This window comes from Gallus gallus, chromosome 1 (genome assembly GCF_016699485.2).
Source record: "Gallus gallus isolate bGalGal1 chromosome 1, bGalGal1.mat.broiler.GRCg7b, whole genome shotgun sequence".
Taxonomy (NCBI): domain Eukaryota; kingdom Metazoa; phylum Chordata; class Aves; order Galliformes; family Phasianidae; genus Gallus; species Gallus gallus.
Genome location: NC_052532.1, coordinates 37,797,455 through 37,817,378, shown reverse-complemented (window position 1 = coordinate 37,817,378; position 19,924 = coordinate 37,797,455). Strand labels below are relative to the sequence as shown.

Here is a 19,924-nt window from a genome sequence, read left to right as displayed (position 1 = left end):
GCAGCCCTTCCCCGGCTCTCCCCGCCGCGGGCGCGTCTGAGAAGCGGCGACCCCCGGCCCGAGGCTGCTCCGCCGCGGCTCCCCGGGGCGCGTCCCCTCGCACGCGGCCGTCCCCCTCCCAGGGTTAGAGGTGGGGGGAAGAGACGCGGATCTCCCACCCCTCTTTGTGTGCCTCGGCTGTAGGCGCCGTTCGGTAGCGGCTGCCCGCGCTCTGTGCCATCGGCTCGAGGAGGAGCGGAGCCATTGGGGGCGGCGGGAGGCAGAGCCCGGCGCGGGGACATCGCGCCGGGAAACGGGGTGGGACGGAGGCGGCCGGGATAGGCGGGGAATGGCGCGGGGATGCCGGGGGGGCTTCTCCTTCATTCCTTCTCTCTGTCCGCGCTGAAGGCAGAAGCTCGTCCCGCTCCTCCGCCCCGCGCCGCCCCAGTCATGTCCCACCCGGAGCGATGGGGAAGCTCGAGGACAACGAGAGGGTGATCCTCAACGTGGGGGGCACGCGGCACGAGACCTACCGCAGCACCCTGAAGACCCTGCCGGGCACCCGCCTGGCCCTGCTCGCCGCCGAGTCGCAGGGCGAGTCCCCGGGCGCCGAGGAGCCGCCGCCGCCGCCGCCCCCCAACGCGGCCCCGCCGGCGGGCGGCTGCCCCGAACCCGGCAGCGGCTGCAGCCCGCGGGGCGGCGGCGGGGCCAGCGAGTTCTTCTTCGACCGCCACCCGGGGGTCTTCGCCTATGTGCTCAACTACTACCGCACCGGCAAGCTGCACTGCCCCGCCGACGTGTGCGGGCCGCTCTTCGAGGAGGAGCTGGCCTTCTGGGGCATCGACGAGACCGACGTGGAGCCCTGCTGCTGGATGACCTACCGGCAGCACCGCGACGCCGAGGAAGCGCTCGACATCTTCGAGGCGCCCGACCTGCTGACGGGCGAGCCGCCCCCCGACGGCGACGACGACGACATGGCGGCCAAGCGGCTGGGCATCGAGGACGTGGCGGCGGCCGCCGAGGGCAAGGGTGGGCGCTGGAGGCGGCTGCAGCCCCGCGTCTGGGCTCTCTTCGAGGACCCCTACTCCTCCCGGGCCGCCAGGGTAAGCGCCCACCGACGGCGCTCCCGGGAGATGCATCATCACCCCCGGGGGATGGCGGTGGTGGTGCCCCCGGGAGCCTCGGGGTGTTGGGAGTGTGGGGTGTCGAGGTGAGCACGGCCTGCGTGGGGTGGGCTGTGGTGTGGTGCCGTGGTGAGACGCTGTGAGGTGTGACACCAGCCCCTCTGGGGTGAGCCGTGCCCATCATTCTGGTGTCAGTGGGGACATAGGAGTGCTACTGACCGGGGGACCGCGCTGTGTGCCAGTGGGCTCCATAGTGCCCTTTCTGGAGGCCTGCGGGGCTGTATGTGCATCATGTGCTCTGTCTTTCAGGGAGGTGTTGGGTTGTGCGAGGCGGTGACTGTCCACAGCCCTTCCAGGGGGGCTCTGCTGGCAGCTGCTGCTCGGTGCTCCTGCTTCCGCCCTGATGAGCTTGGTGGGACCCAGTGACAGGGCACCCACCTGCTCTCTGCCTGTCAGGGTGGCCCTCATGGCTCTGCAGCTGAGGGCTGTGAGGGAACACCGGTCCTCAGTGAGTTCTCGACGGCTGGGATTTTAGATTTTGGATCATTCTTCTGTGCTGGAGCATGGTGCGAGTTTCAGCGCTGACTTGCAGCTAATGCTGTTGGTGGTGATGAGTTTTGCTTCCTAAACCATGGAATAAGCAAATGGTTGTAACACCTTCAGGGAGGTACACAGTGATGCCTTGAACTCAGCTGTGGGAACAACACCCAGCAGCGAGTCCTGCCCGCAGCACGTGAGAAAGAGCTTGTGGTTGGAACGGGCTCGGATTTAAAGCAGCAGGAAGCATTTCACAGTGCTTTCACTGGGTGTCCCTGTGAAGAGCCCAGACCTCATCCTGCGTCAGCGATCAGTACTGTCCCCGGCAGTGCCACCGGGGTCACCACAGCCTGATGGAGAGTGGAGTGTTGGGGTGCTGAGCTCCAGCTGGTGCCCCAAGTGTCTTCAGAGCAGGCTGCATTTTGAGTACACATTGGTAGTGTTTTTATTGTTGCTCGTGAAGGACTCGCACGCAGCTCACACCTTGGCTGCCCAAATTCAGCAGAGTTCAGCTGTTGGTATCTGACCTAACAGCAGTGTGGCGGTCCCACCGCTGCTGGAGAAGCTGCTGACAGCAGCAGATCTGCAGCTTTTACGGTGAGGAGCCTTTCACTGAACTTTGTGGAGCGCTGACAGTGATCATCTATTAGAGAAGATATTTACCTTTTTAAAGTTAGCAAGGTGTTTAAAGTATTATGTTCTGACTTCAGCCACGGGCAGCCAGAGCGAGGCAGTGCCAGAGCTGCGGCTCTGAGTTCTGGTTCTGTTCAGTGCTGCCGCTCTGTGCAGAGATTCCCCCCTGCAGGCAGGCTGCTCGGATTGCTGCTGGCAACTTGGAAGCATGGGGCACCTCTGTGCCCAGGGCTGATAGACACCTGCACCCACACCCCAGTGTGCGGCAGCTTGGATGGTGGTACACCCAGCTGGGAGCTGAGGTCCCATTGTCACTTCAGTATTTCCCCGCACCTGAGACAGGCACTTTGTTTTCTGAGTATTCTGGCAAGCGCGGCGTTGTTGTGTGTCAGCTGAAATGATGACTAACTCTAAAAATATTTGGGTGAGATCCTTACTGAGCGCAAGAAAAGCTCCGTGAGCATCGATTGTGCCTCGCAGTGCGAGCTCCTGACTCATGCGCTGCTGGGATGGTGGTGAGACAGCTCGCTGGTGAACTTTCTTAATAACGGGGGTAATCCGTAGCGGTGCTGCCTGATTGAACTTCCTCACTGTCTGTTCGGAGGAACGTGACGTCGAGGAAAAACTGGATGGTGGTTATTAATGGGGTGGTACTTAATATTTCTGTTTTTCCTTATCCCAAACTGTGATGTCTAAAAATAGAAATTTATAGAAATTCAAATAGAAGTTGCCATGGTAACCTATTGGGGGATAGTGCACACACGGATTATTCTAGCAAGACCATCCAGCGATGTTATATAAACAGTGGAACTCATCTGTTGACAAAAAGGTGTACTGCTTTAGGGACTTAAAAAAAAAAAAAATCGACTTTAATATATGCAGTTTGATAGTTAGTGACATCTACCAGCCATGCTTCTTGTAAATACAAGATGTAATGCGTATGCATGCAATTGCTTTGAAACCCGCAATGCTTTCCTTTGTATCTCAAGTTCAGGAGTTGCATCTGAATATTGTTTTCATTTCACCATTCCGGATTTCTCTGCCTGTGAATTTTAAGAAAGGGTGCAGTGGCACTGCTTTTGCTCCGGGCTCCCCGGAGCTGTCACTCACAGACTGCTCTCTGATGGAGCGCTGCTGTGTGGATGGAGAGGTCCCAGCATAAGGGATGTGTTGGGCAGTCAACTCCTGTCCCAGCCCCAGTAGGAGATGCGTTAGGCAGCCAAATCCTCCTGTGTGGTGCAGATCCGTACCCAATTCTTACTGCACTGTATGTGCTGTGCGTATGACTGCTTAACAGTGGTGGGGTATTTTGGACTCCTCTGATAGCCCTTGGCTTATGAGTACAGGGACTCTTTATGCTTTAGTAACGTGTGGAGAGACGCCCAAATAGTTTGTAAGGAAGTACGAGAGACGTAATTAGCACTGAGTTTGACAGAGTGTCTGCAGATACCCGGCGGGACCTGGAATGTCAGCGCCAGTCTCAGATACCATATTTCAAATTAATTAAGCTTTTAAGGCCTTTTATTTTTGAATAATAGTTGAAATATGATGCTGTCTAAAGGAATAATTAGTGTTCGCAATTGATTTTTGTTAAGGATTGTGGATTATTCTTGCGCTTAACACAGGAACCTATAGAAAGTACCTGGGGACTCACAGTGTTCACAGCTGTCTGTCTGTCCCCTGGAGCAGCCTGTCTGTCCATGCACAGAGCAGAGATGGGACAGGGATGCCAGGCTGCATGCTGCTGGAAAAGAGAAGCTCCTGCGTGCGGCTGTACCTGTGGCGATGCTGTTGGAAGCTGCTCGCAGTGGCACTTCTGCTGGCCTCCAGCAGTCAGAGAGGTCATCTGTAGGAAGGGCTGGCGAAATTAGGGAGGCAAGCAGGGGAGAGAACCGGGTTAATGGGTCCCCTCAAGGCGTAGAGCCCCAGACATATGGGAGAGTGTTCTTAGTGGTTAACTCTCATCTTTCTTTGGTGGCTTGTGCACAATTTTCCAGGTAGGTGGATGAGTGCTGGGCACCAGGATGACTTATGTGGGCTGCTCAGGATGCAAACAGCTTTTATTTTTGGTGGAAGCAGCACTGTTGGGATAGTCTGACAGACACACCGTGAATGGAGCGGGGAGGATACAGCCAGCTCATAGTGTATGTTAATAGTGAGGTGCAGGGCTTGTTTGCTTCATTAAAAATAGAACAGGCATTTAATTTCTAAATGCAAGTCTTAGAAATTTTTGAGTTATGAAGATTTTTCTTCTCTCTGAAAGTGGTTATAGGAACGTATAAAGAAAAGAGTAGAGATTACAAAGAAACTGAAAGAGTGGGCTTTCCTCTTGCCATCTTGCTAATCAAAGTGTGGAATTTGGTCTTAAGTGGGAAAAGAATCCGCTCACTTACATTGGCTGTGTTTAAAGCAACAGCACCCTGTGCCTGGGACAAACACCGTGATGATGCATCACTGCTATGGGTATTCACACGTTCCGTGGCTTTGTGGGTGCACGGGCTGACTAAATCATATAATAAGTACTTTTTATTAATTCCTTTCTGGAATGCTGGCTGTTAAGAGTCTTAATTGCAAACAGTCGCTTAATAAGTTACCCGCTCAAGGTAAGCTCTCTGATCTGCGTTAAATTTAGATGGTATCTGGTGGCACTGACATAGCGGTGAGGTAAAATCAGAAAGATTTCTGCCTCCTTAACTTCTGCCTTTTTCTCTACAGCTGTTCTGCCTGCTGCTGCTACTGTTTCCATGGAAACAAGCCAGCTCTTGGCTTCCTTTTTCCATTGAAAACAGCCTTCTCTCTGTCACTTATTAGTCTCAGAAAAGCATTCTGTCATGGCTCTGACATGAGCGCCACAGAGCCGATCTGCCCGAGCATCTCAGGAATGGATGCTGGTCTGTATGCACCCATGCACGTAGCCTGATTCATCCTCTGACTTTCAAATAATTCGATTGATGGACTTGCTCTGAATTTGCTTTGGTATAACTGGAAGTGGAAATTAGCTTACCACACACAGCCCAAGATAATAACAGTATTGAGAATTATTCTTGGCTGAGAAATCTGGCAGACAGCATCCTGTTCCTGTGCGCAGTTCAGACATAATGCCCTGCCGCTCTTTGTCACGTTTTGCTTACAGCAGTGAAGTGCTGAAATGATATGCTTTGGGATTAGAACATTAGAACTTCAAACCCATTCATAACCATTCATGTGGTGGCGGAGGAGCGGCTCACAGCTCTGGGGAATACTGCGTAGGTTTCAGTGATGCCGTTTGGTCAGGTGTCCCGGTACCGTGCCATCAAGTAATGCTGTCAGGATAAGCAAGAAGTGAATTAAGAAAAAGGGTTTATCTTCATGGTCCTTCTTATTCAGGTGTCTGGTACCAATACCTTCTGAAGAAGATGACATTTTTGCTTGTTTTTTTTTTTTCCGAACTCATGTTGAATTGTAATGAAAAAAAGTCAAAACTCAGACTAATGTCACATCCTTGCCTACTGTCCCTCAGTATGAGAACATTAAGATTTTTAAAGGAACTTTGTCTAGAACTTATTGGCCTTTTCTCCCTCAGCAATCATTGCTAGAGGGTGTCTGTTCTCTCCTCATGAAGTTACTTTTCAAATCAGGGTAGAAGCATCAGAGCACAGGTGAGGCATTTCTGTATATCTTCTTAACATTTTGTATAATCTCTGTTGGAAGAGCTGCTTTGGTGCTGCTCATTTTTGCAGGGCTGCTGCTCTTCCTTCGCTTTGGACTTGGCTCATCCTGGGGCAGCATGGGAGAGAAAGCACCAGCACCAGGAGAGAAAGGGTTTGTGCTCTCTGTATTTGGCACCTGATGGGATGGGATGTTCCCTGAGTCTTCTTCAGACCTTTCTGCTGGCAGCACGACTTACATAAGCTTACTGATCCCACGTAGGAGCTTGTGGGGGTTTCCGCAGTGTACTTATTACCATGAGTAAAGTAGGTAGGCCAATAAAAATACAGAGAGGATAAAATATGGAATATCAAGCTGCTGCTTATAATTCTACAAAGGATATTTCTATAGCAATGCATTTTTATGTCTACTGTTACTTCCCAAGAGCTCTTCTCCAGGTGTGAGGGCTGGAGCAAGAGGATGTTTCTAGCATCAAACCCAATTTGAACTGGTGAACTGGATGTGCAACTGCAGAAAGGTGTACCGACATACTGATGTAAACTTAGCGTTGTCAACGTGGTAAAAGAGATTGTAAGTTGGAGTGCTGGTCTGGTATGTTCTCTGCCCTGTCATGACATAGTCATGTACAGATTGCTGTAACTGAGTGATAAGCTTATCAATGAACACCTCGATGTGGCTGTAGAGGAAAAAAAAAAAGTGATTTCACACTCTTTTTAGTCCTACAAATGTGTTTAATTAACATCATTGTTATTACTATATAATGACTACAGCATTTTTGAAGGAAAAACTCCCATCTGTTAATGAGAAGTGTTAAAAATAGAATGCCATGTAATCATACAATTTCTTGTGATTTGTTTTACAGATTTTTTTTGACTGAAGTGGTGACATGAAGCTTAAAAACCGAATTATCCAATTACATATTATAACTGTATTTTTCCCCCTACCTTTAAGTTGTCTGAGAATTTTGAGATGCTGCTGTGTTTTTGATCTTTATACCAGTAGGTTAATTATTGCAGGGGCGTAATAGTTCAGTCTTTTCTTACTACAGGCATGTAGATCCTTAGTATTTCTAGGTGCATGTGGGGTATCAGGTCTTTGATATGCTCCAGAAAAAAATGTTGTAAATAGAGGAGAACAGTCTGTTGTCTTGGTTCACAACTATGTACTGGGTGTAAAACACAGTATTGTTTATTTCTGAGATAAGTATAGTTTCTTAAATGTTTACATTGCAGCATATAAACCTGTATTTTTAAGTGTGCCTACTCTCTAAAGAAGGCAGAACATCTCCTGGAGTTTGTTGCTGGTTTTGATAATGGGTTGAGTACCAGCTGCATAGCAGTAATCTTCTTCTTAAAGGTTTAATCCTTATCCTAAGAGACAGAATTCTTTAGGAATGACTACCACCACACTAAAATGCTTTGTTTGGTAAAAGCAGAGGGCTACTGTAATACTGGGGGAATTTAAAGCAACAGAAATTATATGTGGAGATGCAGTTTTAATGGCTGAGAAAATTCTCTTTTGGTGAATCATTTTGGAGAACACGAAGTTCTGTATGATGACACAGAGGGCTACAGAACGGTGATGTGAAATGCTGCATACATGTGGTTGCAAAAATAAGGACTGTGAGCTGCAATCCTGATGATTTTGCCTGTGGGACACCACTGGTGCCCATCCCAGTGCCGGGTTGGAGTGGTCAGCTGTCACAGCTGGCATCCTTTTGCTGCTGGTGCTCTTAAGTGGGAGCAAGAGTAATGTCTCCAGTTGTATTTTGGTTGGCTTGCTTAATTTCTCAGTACATAAACGTTCACAAAAGACTTTATATGCTATCTACTGTGAGATAAAGGGTAATCATGTATATTGGTATTTAACAGCCTGTGCAACCGCAGGTATATACTTCAAAGTAGTGGTAAAAATTCCTGTGGGATAATAGAAAGGGTGTTCTAAAGTATGCAGACACATGGCTATAAAATTTCTTTATTTTTTAGACAGTACCACAGGAGACATCCTTGTCTGTCCTTATTGGTAAACAGGTGTTCAAAAATTCATGGTCATTTTCAAGTGAGTGGTCTGTTTTATCTTGGTCATTGGCACCTAGTAATCCTATGCCCATATGAATCATAATTATTCATAATAATTGGTTTCAGAATTATTTTGATTTGTACAGAATTGTGATGGTTAAGAGGAGAAAATGTTAGTTTGGTTTATTTTTAATATCATACCAAATATTCTGCATTTTTTCTTTTTTTTTTCTTTGCAGTACTCTAAACTTAATCCAGTTATCGTTTGGAGAAGATCTTCATTTCTTCTTAATTTCAAATTCTAGGTCTAGTATCTGCCTTCACTTTTCCATTTGAATTTTAGGACATAATTGATCTTCAAGCACGTGGATTTCATCTTGAACATTCTTGCATTGGTCTGGGAAATTACTTAAATAAATTAGGTGCATATTTGATTTCTTGTGTGCTTAAATTTAAGCTTGTGTTGAAATGTTTTGCTGGAGTAGGAGCTGAGTTTGGACCACATACAGAGTAAAGTTATCATATTTCAAACTTCCCTTATAGTAGAAAATGATGTCCTTTTACTACTAATATTTCTGAGTTTCATGTTTTCATAGTTTAAGTAAAATGCATACAGTAAATGACATCAGAGGTTTTTCTTTAGGTAGGATTCAAGCAGGACTGCATTTCAGCCCAGGTACCGAACATCAGCTGTGCTATATAACTCATTACCAGTTCATTATCTCTTTATAGTTGATGTTAAACAGATTTATTTAAAAATGTTGAATATCTCCATCCCTTGGCCAGTAAATATCATTAGTGACTCTATTCTAGGCTAGGTCGAAACTTCTGACAGCCGGCTGGAGTTACTTTCCTGCTCACCTAGGTGATATTGTACCTATAAGGTTGAAGAAATAAACGGTAATGTTTGTCATTTGTTGCCAAAAAAGGCAGATGAAACTGATGTTTCACTGACCCATGAATGGTCAACAAAATTGGTTTGATGCATTGCAGCTACAGGGTCTCCTTGGTTAGTCATTGTGTGCTTTAAATTGATGCCTCCGTAGCAGGACAAATGAACTGGGGAATTTTAAAAGCAGAGAATATTTGATATGAAGGAGAAATTACATCTTGGTGGAAGATGAATCATTACAGATTGAAACAAGGAATGTAATTTCATTATTTTAGTTTTTCACCATATAGTCTGTGAGATCTTAAAACTGGAGAAGACAGTGTTACGTGTCTATTTTGTGTTACGTGTTTATTTCTCTAATGAATGATTTTCATTAAATTAAGGATGGAAGTTGTCAGTTGTCTTTAAACTGCAGGTATATCTAACAGATCGATGCTTTTCATTGCAGTTGCCTCTTCCTTAAAGTGCAAAGGGAACTTTCAGAATTATTGCTTTAAAGACAGGATTTATTCCATTTTGGAAACGGCTATTGCAGCAAGTATGGTCATGATGCAGGTTTCCACGTTAATCCATCTTCTGAGAAAGGTACAAGTGTCTCCCTAAATGTCTTCAAAGGCACTCAGAGCTGGTTCTTGGTTATCCATGTCCTCTTTCTTCATCTCTACGTTGCTGCACTCAACACCTTTCACTACCTCTGAGCCAGTGACTGACTGTTCTAAAACTTTCCAAACAAGGACTTTTCCAAAGCATTTGTAATGAAATTAACCATTCTGCTTCAGCTTGAAGTACGATGATGGTTATACACGTCTCTCTATTTTTACTGCCACCTTTAGTAACATCTATGCTAGCAGCTTTTCTTTGAAAGCTTGATGGCATGCATCACATACTGAAATTTTGCTGACTTTTCATTTCAATAATTTCGTATTCTCAAGAATTTAAAGTATTCAGTAGTAGAAATGTACCCGTTAGTCTTTAGAGAAGTGCACATTGAGTTCATATTGGGTTTGTATTTCATCAGAGGAACCCATCTTGCCCTTGAGTTCTGACAGATTCATGAGATGGAGGCAGTTTTCTTTGGAAAAATGTCTGCTTTAGTTAAAAAGTATCAACAGCTAAATTTCTAAAACAGAGCGAGGAAAACTATTCAACTCTCATCTTTTGCTGCTCTTCTTTGTGTACTCCTTGAAGACACAGATCAGGAGATGTGTATTAGTAATTAAAACCAACAAACGTTGCAAAATCTTATTTTGTTTGTTTACTGGCAAAGCTTTTTAAAAATAATGAGGTAATTGTCACGGTTTGTAATCTTAATGTGAGCCAAATCCTTTCTCCATAAACCCAAGCCTTGTGATATTGTGGGAAGGTCTTGGCAGTAGTGGAGACTAAAGGAAAATGCTGTGTGTCGTAAAAGCATGTGCTATAAATTTTTCATTGAAATTCTACTGCTTGGACAAATACCATGTCAGCGTGACAGCAGTGTACCTTGCACACCAGCTGTGAAGTGTGAATCTGACGCAGGGGGGGATGTTTGTGGTCCTCATGCTTTCAGACTTCAGGTGGTGTTTTTATCCATATATTTATGTATCTGTATATCTATATATCTTTCTATAAATATGAATGCAAGTTGTAGAATCAAGGAATCACAGAATGGTTTGGGTTGGAAGGGACCTTAAGGACCATCTAGTCCCAGCTCCCCTTCTGCACCTGCACCTCCCCTCGCCACCCACTGGATCACGTTCCCCAGAGCCCCATCCAACCTGGTCCTGAACACCTCCAGGGATGGGGCACCCACAGCTTTTCTGGGCAACTTGTTCCAGTGTATCATCAGTCCTGAAATGAAGAATTTTCTTCCTGATATCTAGTCTAAACCCACTCTTTTAGTTTAAAACCATTCCCCCTTGTCTCTCTACAAAAAGAGTCCCTCCCCATCTTTAGGCTCTCTGGAGCCTTCTCTCCTCCATGCTTAACAGCTCCAATCTCCTCAGAAGCTCTTCATAGAAGAGACGCTCCAGCCCTCTGATCGTGCTCGTGGTCTTCTCTGGACCTGCATCAACAGCTCCGCATACTTCCTTTGTTGAGGCCCCCAGACCTGAACACAGTACTGCAGGTGTGACCTCATGAGGGCAGAGCAGAAAGGGGCAGTCACCTCCCTTGCCCTGCTGGCCACCACTCTTTTGATGCAGCCCAGATGGAGCTGGCCTTCTGGGCTGCAAGTGCACACTGCTGGCTCATGTTGAGTTTTTCATCAACCAACACCCCCAGGTCATTCTCCTCGGGGCTCCTCTCAATCCATTCTCAGCCCAGCCTGTATTTGGGCTTGGGTTTGTCCCAGGTCCAGGAACTTGCACTTGGCCTTACTGAATATCCTGAGGAACTCATGGGCCCACCTCTCGAGCCTGTCAGGATCCCTGTGGATGGCATTCCTTCCCTCCAGTGTGTTGGCTGCATCATGGAGCTTTGTATCCATCTGAAAATATTACACACGCACACACTTTTCTAAATGTACATTTGAGTATTCCTAACCAGTAATTATGGTAGACAAGAAGATTTTTTCTGTTCTCCACCCTTTTGTTTATTTATTTGCTTGGCTTTTTTGCCATTTGTTTGTCCTTAAAGACTTTAATGAAGAAGTCTGCATCCCAGGTCTCATGACTTAATTCTTTTACTTGTTTAATACAGATCCTAACTGTTATTTCAAGTAGAGTTTTGTGGGACTGTCTGAATATTTTGCTTTATTAAAATATGATAGACTTGTCTTAGTGGATATACGTACATATTACTATACTGACATAGTATTTTGTTAATCATATTCTGATTACATCTGATGATAGAAGTAGTGCTCCTTTCTTTGTAATTTGTTTCTTACTAAAGAATGGGAAAGACTTTTGAAGCAGTTCTCTGAGCTCTGAAACTAAGGCAGTCTTGCTTTCTGTGAATGTGTACCTCAGCTGGTGAGGTGACTCTCAGCTCCAGTTACAGTTTTTCCTTACCTTGCCGTATTATGAAGTCTTGAGTGCAGATTTGTTGCTGTCAGGAGATTCTGAGCTTGCATTACGCTTTTTTGTTTGGAAGGATTTCTTTCTCTACACTGCACCTTATTTTTACAATCCCATACAGCTTCAGTTCTTTTCAAGATCTCTGTCCTGTGGTCCAGCTTCATTATAAGTGGCCAGCTGCTGCAGAGATCTTAGATGCGAGACAGGTAAGTTTTTTAGTTTTTAAAAGGTAAATTTGCTTTTACCTTAGAAATCCCAATAACACAAGACAGGAAAGCCCTTGCATTTCCATGTGTTGCATCATCAGGTAGTGCAACTCCACTTCAGATCTCAAGAAAATGAGAAAAGAACAAGAAGAGACTCTTTTAACCAGGAATGGGGTTTGCTGATATAGGGAAATACTTCTGCATTGAGAGCTCTGTTTTTTGTTCAGTAAACATAAATCAAGATGGAAATGGTTTTAGTATTTCATACAGTCACTTCTGCATTATGACATGCATGATGTCATTTAAAAATAATTATTCCAAAGCAAATCAATATTCTGTGGTGTCCATCTACAAAATGTAAATAAGACCATTCTTTCCACAGGTTTGTTTCAAACATCCTTCAACGTTTAAGAGAATTTATAGAGTTAGACAAAATGGCTCAAAAACCTGTTAAAAGGTCAAGTTTTTCTAGTAAGTTCTATAGTTTTGCATTAGAACCGTACTCATTTTTATACTGTAAAATTATGTATATTCTTTCTCATAAGACGTTTTAAGAAAATCATGTCTCCCGGGGATGTAGCTTTTCCCTTCTACAGCTATTGATAAAAGGGAAGTATTAAGAACCTCAGATTTTGCAATTATTTACTTCAGATGATGCTGATAAACACATATTATGATTTTTCATTTTGTTTAAGTAATCTAGCCTGTTTTAGTATTCATTTACCTGGTTGTTTCTTTTTAAAGAAATTATGCATTTAGTTACATTTTGTAGAAGGGAGAGAGGTTCAGTTCAAATCAAGTTCACACCTCTGTTTCTTGTGAGGCAGAATGGGAGTGCTTCATAAAGAGAAACACAAAAACATGAAAGTAGTGTTTGTGTGGAAGATGCAGAAAGTCATAGTCACTGTTGTAGGGATTGTGTTACGATAAACTCATCTGGTCAGGTTCTGAGGGAGATGGGGTTTGTCGAGGGCTTGGGGACTAATGTGCTAGCAGTGAATTCTGGAGATACGGTTGATGTCTCTGCTAGGCTGTGCCATCTCCAGCAGTGCACCTCTTTGGTGCACCCTGTCTGCAAATTGGGAAGACATAACTGTTCTCTTACCTTAGAAAATCACAAAATAACTTTCTTTTAAATAACAATAGCGCTAAAATAAGGCAATTATAAAAAAGGGCCATAGAGTTTTAGTTGGTGTCTGTCAAATGCGGCAAAGAGGAGCGCTTAGGTACTTCTCATAGAAGACTGAGGATAGTTGTTTTCTGTGCCCAAAGGTTTTAGCATATATAATCATCTCATGATCTATATTTGTTTTTTTGATAGCTTTGTCTCATTCACTTTACAGCATGGATCTGTGCTGGGAATAAACTGGGATTGTGTCATTTGGATATAGGCATTAATGAGTATGAGAGGAAATCCCTTAAATAGATGGATAATTTTGTTTGCAAAACAGTTGGAAGAGCATATTCAAGTAGGGTGTATATCCCACACCTGAACAATCTGGAAAAAGGGAAACTTTGAACTGAGTAAGTAAGCACTGTTCACTTTGTAAGCTGACTGAGGCAGGGTCTGCGTGGGAAGAAACTTTTCGGTCACATTTATGAAGGTTTCTTTGTAGTGTATGAAAGCAAGCAGATCAAATTAAGGCAGGGATTGGCTCAGTTAGGCAGACTGATGGTTTTTTCCTCTGAAACTTCCTGTTAGAATTTCTGAAATAAATATTTCCAGATTATGGTATACCTGAAAACAATGTTATTTTCAGTCTTCTCATCACTTGCGTAATGTTTGTAAAGCCTGTGCAGTTAAACTCAGGTGCATCAGAGTAGAGAGTCTTAAAAGAGAAATATTGGCCAATCTATACAGTTGGCTCTGCTACCAGTTCGATCTGCTGTATATTAGAAAAACTGTTAAATATTTTCATTGATTTAATGTTGTTGTGTTCTTTCCGGTTTCTTAAGTGCTCTCAGATCTAATCTTGTCCTACAGTGAAAGGTTCTTCATACTCCCAGTTCCAGCTTTTGCCTTCTGTGACTTGGGCAGTATGACTAGAGCACTTGCTGGTGATGACTGTGACAAAAATATTGTGGAGTACAGCCTTCTCCATATGCCAAGTAGATAGGTCTCCTGTTTCCTTCTGGTGAGAGCCCACATTTTCTCTTGTCTTCCTTTTATCACAGATGTGTCTACAGAAGCTTTCCTCATTGCTCTGATGTCCTTGGTCATTTTTAACTCACAGCACTCCAGCTGATCTCTAATATGCTGAGTTATATCCTCTCCTTGTGTCCCCTGCCTGTCCTTTCTAAGAAGCTGGTAACCCCATTGCAATGCTCCATAGGAGTCACAAGAGTCATCTCCGACAGTGATAAGAACCATCCTATCACGTCTCTGTGATCCCAATAATATATCCCTGAAGGCATGCACGTGTCTTCAACTCCTCTTGTTTATTATCCGTGCTACATGTGCCTAGCAGCATCTAATTTGGGCTCCCGATGAAGCTGCCTTACTGTCTGGAGAGGCTGCAATTCTTCATGCTCCTTTGGATGTTCTCTCCTTGACCTGTGATCCTTCCCTGGGCATCTGTTGCTAGCACTGGCATCAAAGTAGTAGGTACTGGATAGCCTGAGGTTCCTTTCCCCAAGCAGCTATAGTTTAAAGCCTTCTTCACCAGCTTCTCACGTTTGTGCTGACTTGATAAATCAATTGTTATGTAAGTAGTGGAAGCCAAAGACAGCAAGCAAGTTGCCACAAGAATTGCTGAAGAGTTTTGGAGGGCAGTGTTGTTGGTTTGATATTTTCTTCCCATCTCAGCAAAGACATTTACATTACTTCTGCATGTCTTGGAAGCCATACTGAATTATTACAGGAAGTTCATTAATAATTTAGCTGCTATGCGTCTGTGCTGGAAATGACTTCTAACTCTATTTGGCCAAGACTTGAGGATGTGTTTGAAGCACATGACGTTGTTGGCTGAACTCAGCCCAGAATATGGCAGCTGACAAGTGTTTAGTCTGCTCTGACCGTGGAGTGGCAAGCAATTTCTTCATTCAGTTAATTGCAGGATAAATGAGTGAGCTTGGTTTCTTTTTCCATCTGAAATGAGTGCTGCCTGTAGTCCTGACAGTAAAGAGCAATGTTTTTGGAACTTCTTCTGAGGCTTTTGAAGTTTGAAAAGTTCTCCTCTGGAGTGCTGGTGATAGCCACATAAAGTAGGGCTGGATTTCAGCATGGTTCCTCATGCAGAATAATAGTTGATATTGAAACAATATCCAGGTTTTTATGTAGAATTGAATATACACTTCTACGCAATAAATCAACTGTAAAGTAATTAGCAACTGAAAATATGTACAGTCTGTAGGTCTGTCACTTACATGGAGGAGAATGCATATGTACTGTGTTGGTTTCATGCAAGGTTCTGAATGTGCCAGGATGAACCAGGAGTATAGCACTGATCTTGTTTCCTAATGTTATAAGATATTTTCAAGTGCTATCCAGCTAAATACTTCTTTTTGTTGCTTTAAAACAAAGATTGGATTTCACTGCAGTGTTTTTTCCATTTGAGGATATTTGTGTTGTTGTTGAAGTATGACTCTGGACTTTTCTCATTAGCCTGGCAACCTCTGAATCAGGAATGGATTTCCTAGAACATGCAAAGAATCCTTCACAAACTGTGCATTGTCAAATTGATAAGTATGCCTGAGGGTTTGAGTGTTCCTATAAATACCTATAAGTAGGAAACCAATCTGAAAAAAATTACACTAAGTCTTTGAGGAGACAGAGCCATAAAGGTAACATCTAATCAGGAGCTGCTGAAGAAGAATGATACATTTGAAATGTCAATTAATTAAGAAGGCCAGATGAGAGGGGGAAAAAAAAAAGACCTGATAAAGGGAGTGGAGGGGTTTTATTTATATTTTTTAAGACCACAAAGTCATCTAGGCTTAGAAAACTAGAGACTAGTGTTGCCTTGAAATATAGGTTGTGTTGGTTATAGTTGCTTCCAGATTTGTTTTATTCTGCAGCCTAGGGAAGAAAAAATACATGCTAACAGTTTTGTAGGGTGAAAATATTTGCATTTATCACAGTCCTTGGGAATTCTTCAGCTGATTAGAATTAAGTATTGGTAGGGAGGCAGCCAGGGAGAAGCCTCGGTGCCCATTTGTACAGAGCTGTGTAATTGTCTTAGGCGTAATTATAAGTTTGGCTCTTGAACTTCTGAAAGAAATATTTAAAGTCTTCCAGTTTACCGTGAATCTGTCTGAGGCTTTATCTGAAAGACAAAATTCAGTGTACCTCTGTGTTTTGGACTGTGGTCCTGAATGTGGATTTGCTCTTGATGCTACTCGTGTACATGCTCTGTGTCAAAACTGGTGCTTATTCTGTAGTATTTGTAGCTTCCTAGGTGATATTAAATATGTGAAAATAGGTAGCATCTGGCATTGAGATACAAGTGCATTAGACAAAGCACTTCATCTTTGAGTTGGTAAGGATACATTTATTTACTAATGTTATGGACATTGTAACGTGGTGATTTTTCAAGAAAACTGAGTGCTATTTTTTTTTCAGTTCATAAGGAAGGGAAAAATAGGTCATGCTAAAGAGACAGAAGAGGCTAATAAGATAAATTTTTAATATCTGAAATTCAGTAAGTAGCATAAAGATTTTTTTTTCCTGCGTAGAAGCTAATGGGCTAGAAATAAAATAGCCTTAAATGAAATTATCCTATGACAGACTATATCATAACATTATGAATTGACCTACTCAAGTCAAGGCTTTTTTTTTCCATCTCAACCCTTTTTTTTTTGGCTGTTGGACACTGGTCCTGCAGCAGGAATTAAAAATACCAGCAAGGTTTTGGAGAATCTCAAATACCAGGTAATTCTTCTGTTTCTTTAAACAAAGAGCATTTCTAAAGCTTTTAAACACTAGGAAAGATATGATTCCTGCAGATCATCATGGGGTACTCTTCTGAAAACATTGCATTTAAGTGGTATAAGCTAACAGTGGTTTTTTATTCTTTTGGGAGAAAATCCCCAAATACATCTCCAAGAATGGCTGACAATGTGCTCTGCAGGGAAAAGGTGAAGACAACCATAAATGATGGGGCAGAACTTTTAAAAGAGGATATAAATTTCTTTCTGCATTTTTTTTTTCAGCACAGGAATCCCTTTTCATTTAATAAGGAAAATTTGGAATGAATTAGGAGCTTAATAAGCATTGTTTCCAAAGCCCTTACTCCCCCTTGATCTTGTCTCATGTTTTTTTTTTGGCCAAAGATAAAGACTTGAATAAATTTTTTTGCAAATAACCTCTTTTTTTTTTTTTTTTGGCTTTATATATATATATATATATATATATATGTATTTCTGTAGAATGAAAAAGGATACATTTTCTCTGTCTTTGCCTGGAATACAGAAATGTGATGGCCCCTGAAGTTTGTACTTGAGCTCATACAAATTCCTGACTTTTAGTGCCTTAGAAGCTATTGGAAGCTCTGTAGTAGAGTCCCATTGTTTTAAATATCTTTTTCATGGTAAATTTGTTATGGAAGTACAATTTTTTTGGTGATAGTTTTTATTATCATTATTGTTTGTAATGTGCCTTTATGCTCCTATCAGTGAAGAATGGGTGGTTTGCTTCCTCGCTGATATAATGTGCCTCTCTGTATCTGATACCAGTTAAACAAGTCGTATATGTATGTAATACATACATGGAAATCCTTTGCTTGGCTATAGGAGTCTTATTTTCAAGGGGAGTTTCACCATGTACTTTTCGTGCTGTTTGTTAATGCTGTAAGAGAAGTGGCATAATTGTCCTTGACTGTCATCAATTTTCTGTCTTCAAAGGTAACACTGTTAATGCCATTAGCTAATGTTAGTTTGATATTAAGAGAGAGAGACACCAATGAGCAGAAGACTGAATGACTTGCAACAGCATAAAATGCTGTGTTGTTTGATCTATAGGATACATTTTAATTACTGGGTCTAGGAGACTTATTCTGTATCCATTCAATTAAGATGAAGGCTTGGAAAAGAAATGGAAGAGCAGTAAAAGTTGAAAATGAAGCCTGAAGATTTGCAGTATCTCTCTTCATGAATTATAGATGATGTAAATTAAAGTGTCAGTATTGAAAAACGGCTTTGTCTGTGACTGTAGTAAGACCATTTAATGAAAATTGGAAATATTTTGGAACAAACAGGAAGAAACAGACCCACCCCACATATAAAAATCGTATCTGTGAATGATGATTTTGTGACACCTTTCATAAAAGATTTGCTTGGAATGCCTTACTGGTAATTGTGTGGACAGGATAACCCTTCCTAGATATGGCATAATCAGAGATGCTTACAGTTCTGCATTAAACTTACATTTGTTTCACCTTCTCTTATTCAACTATATGTATGTTACATCATCCTTATTTCATAAATCTGTTTGGAACAAATTATTTTTCTTTTGGCTATTTCCCATTTTTTTTTTCTAGTTAACCTGTTTTCCTTTTTTTCCCCTCTCCATTCATTTTTCTTTTTTACTTGAGGACTTACTAAATCACAGTAGCCCGTTGTTTCTCTGTAGCAAGATTCATCAGCAAGGCTCCATGCCAAAAGTGCAGGTCTTTCTATTTGTAGAGATAGTGGTATATCTCTTGGCCTTAGGTATCTGATCCTGCAAACAAAATTTGATGTTAGTCTGAATTTTTTTTCCCCCTAAACTAGCAAGTAATGTAAAAATAAATAAATCTCTACAGACTTAGAACTCTGTGCTGTTAAATATAACAAACAATTCTCCATTTTTAAACACAGCTACACTTGGAAACTTAAAACAGCAGGAAGGACTGCCTCTACTTTCTAAAAAAATCCTATATACTGACCATTTTATTTCAATTCCAGAATCCTCTACACAGTTTCTGCTTGAAAAGTTCCCATGTGTTGTGGTATGTAATGCTGCAGCTGGGTGCAATTCAAAGCACCTAAAATTAGTAGGAGTCTTAAGTTCTTTGTCTTCTGTGTAGTTAGAGATACAGGCCTAAATGATTAGAAATAGGCAAGATAGATACATATATTCAGACAGCATAAATCCCCTTTTGAGTGTTATCAATGCAATTCTGCTGTGTATGACCAAAACAGGCATTTTTGCTCACTGTACTTCATTGGAATCTCCTTGATTTCACATAAGTTGTACTATTGAGAAATAGGCATCGGAAAAGTGGAAAAAGAGTAAATTGCTGTCTTTGTGCATTACATACAGAACTGATACTGTTATAACTGAATTATTTGCTAGAGCTGATTTACCTAAATTAGTATAGCAGGCTTGTAGGACCATGGTTCAATCAGGTTAAGAGTGTGTCATGTACTCATTTAGCTTAGTTTGGCTTCCAAGCCAATTCTCCCACACTTTACTGAATGTGCCAGAAGGTTGCTCCAATGTAAGTAAGTCAATTTCTCAAACAGTTTAACCAAGTTGGTGCAATTTCTGTGTAGGCCACTTGTAGTGTTAGAATGTTTAGACCTGTATTAGATATTCTAGGGAATCTCTTTTTTATACCTTGTGTTTTGCATCCGAATGCTTGCCGTATATGAAGTTGCTTTCAGTATTTGGTACTTCCCTAGAAACTGAAGTATTTGAATAAAATCAGATTGAAGTGACTCACCTACTCAAAGGCTTGCTTTGGAGCCACTCACTGCCTGCACTTGTTTAGGATTTTATTGTTCCTGCTCTTTGCCTTGATCTCTTTCAGCTCTAAACTCTGCGTAAGCACAGAACTTGTGCACATTTTGGATTGTGCAGCTGGAGTCCTGACGATCAGCTCTAGGCTTCCCTGGTGGTTAATGCAGTAGACAGAGATACGTTCCCAATGTAATCTGCAGTTGAGTTTGCAATTTTATCTAAGTGTAGTTT

General features: G+C 42.5%; 1 protein-coding gene across 6 annotated transcripts in view; it reads left to right on the top strand.

Annotated features, from left to right (window-relative positions):
- Positions 1-19,924, top strand: part of KCNC2 (potassium voltage-gated channel subfamily C member 2) — a 97,317-nt gene that overhangs the window by 283 nt on the left and 77,110 nt on the right. For all 6 annotated transcript variants that reach the window (XR_003077280.3, XM_015283057.4, XM_040651158.2 and 3 more), the window contains exon 2: positions 388-1,082. Coding sequence is in view for 5 of the 6 variants with exons in the window: in XM_015283057.4 (XP_015138543.2) it covers positions 447-1,082 (636 nt within the window). In the remaining variant the exon portion in view is untranslated. The remainder of the gene's footprint in view (positions 1-387; positions 1,083-19,924) is intronic.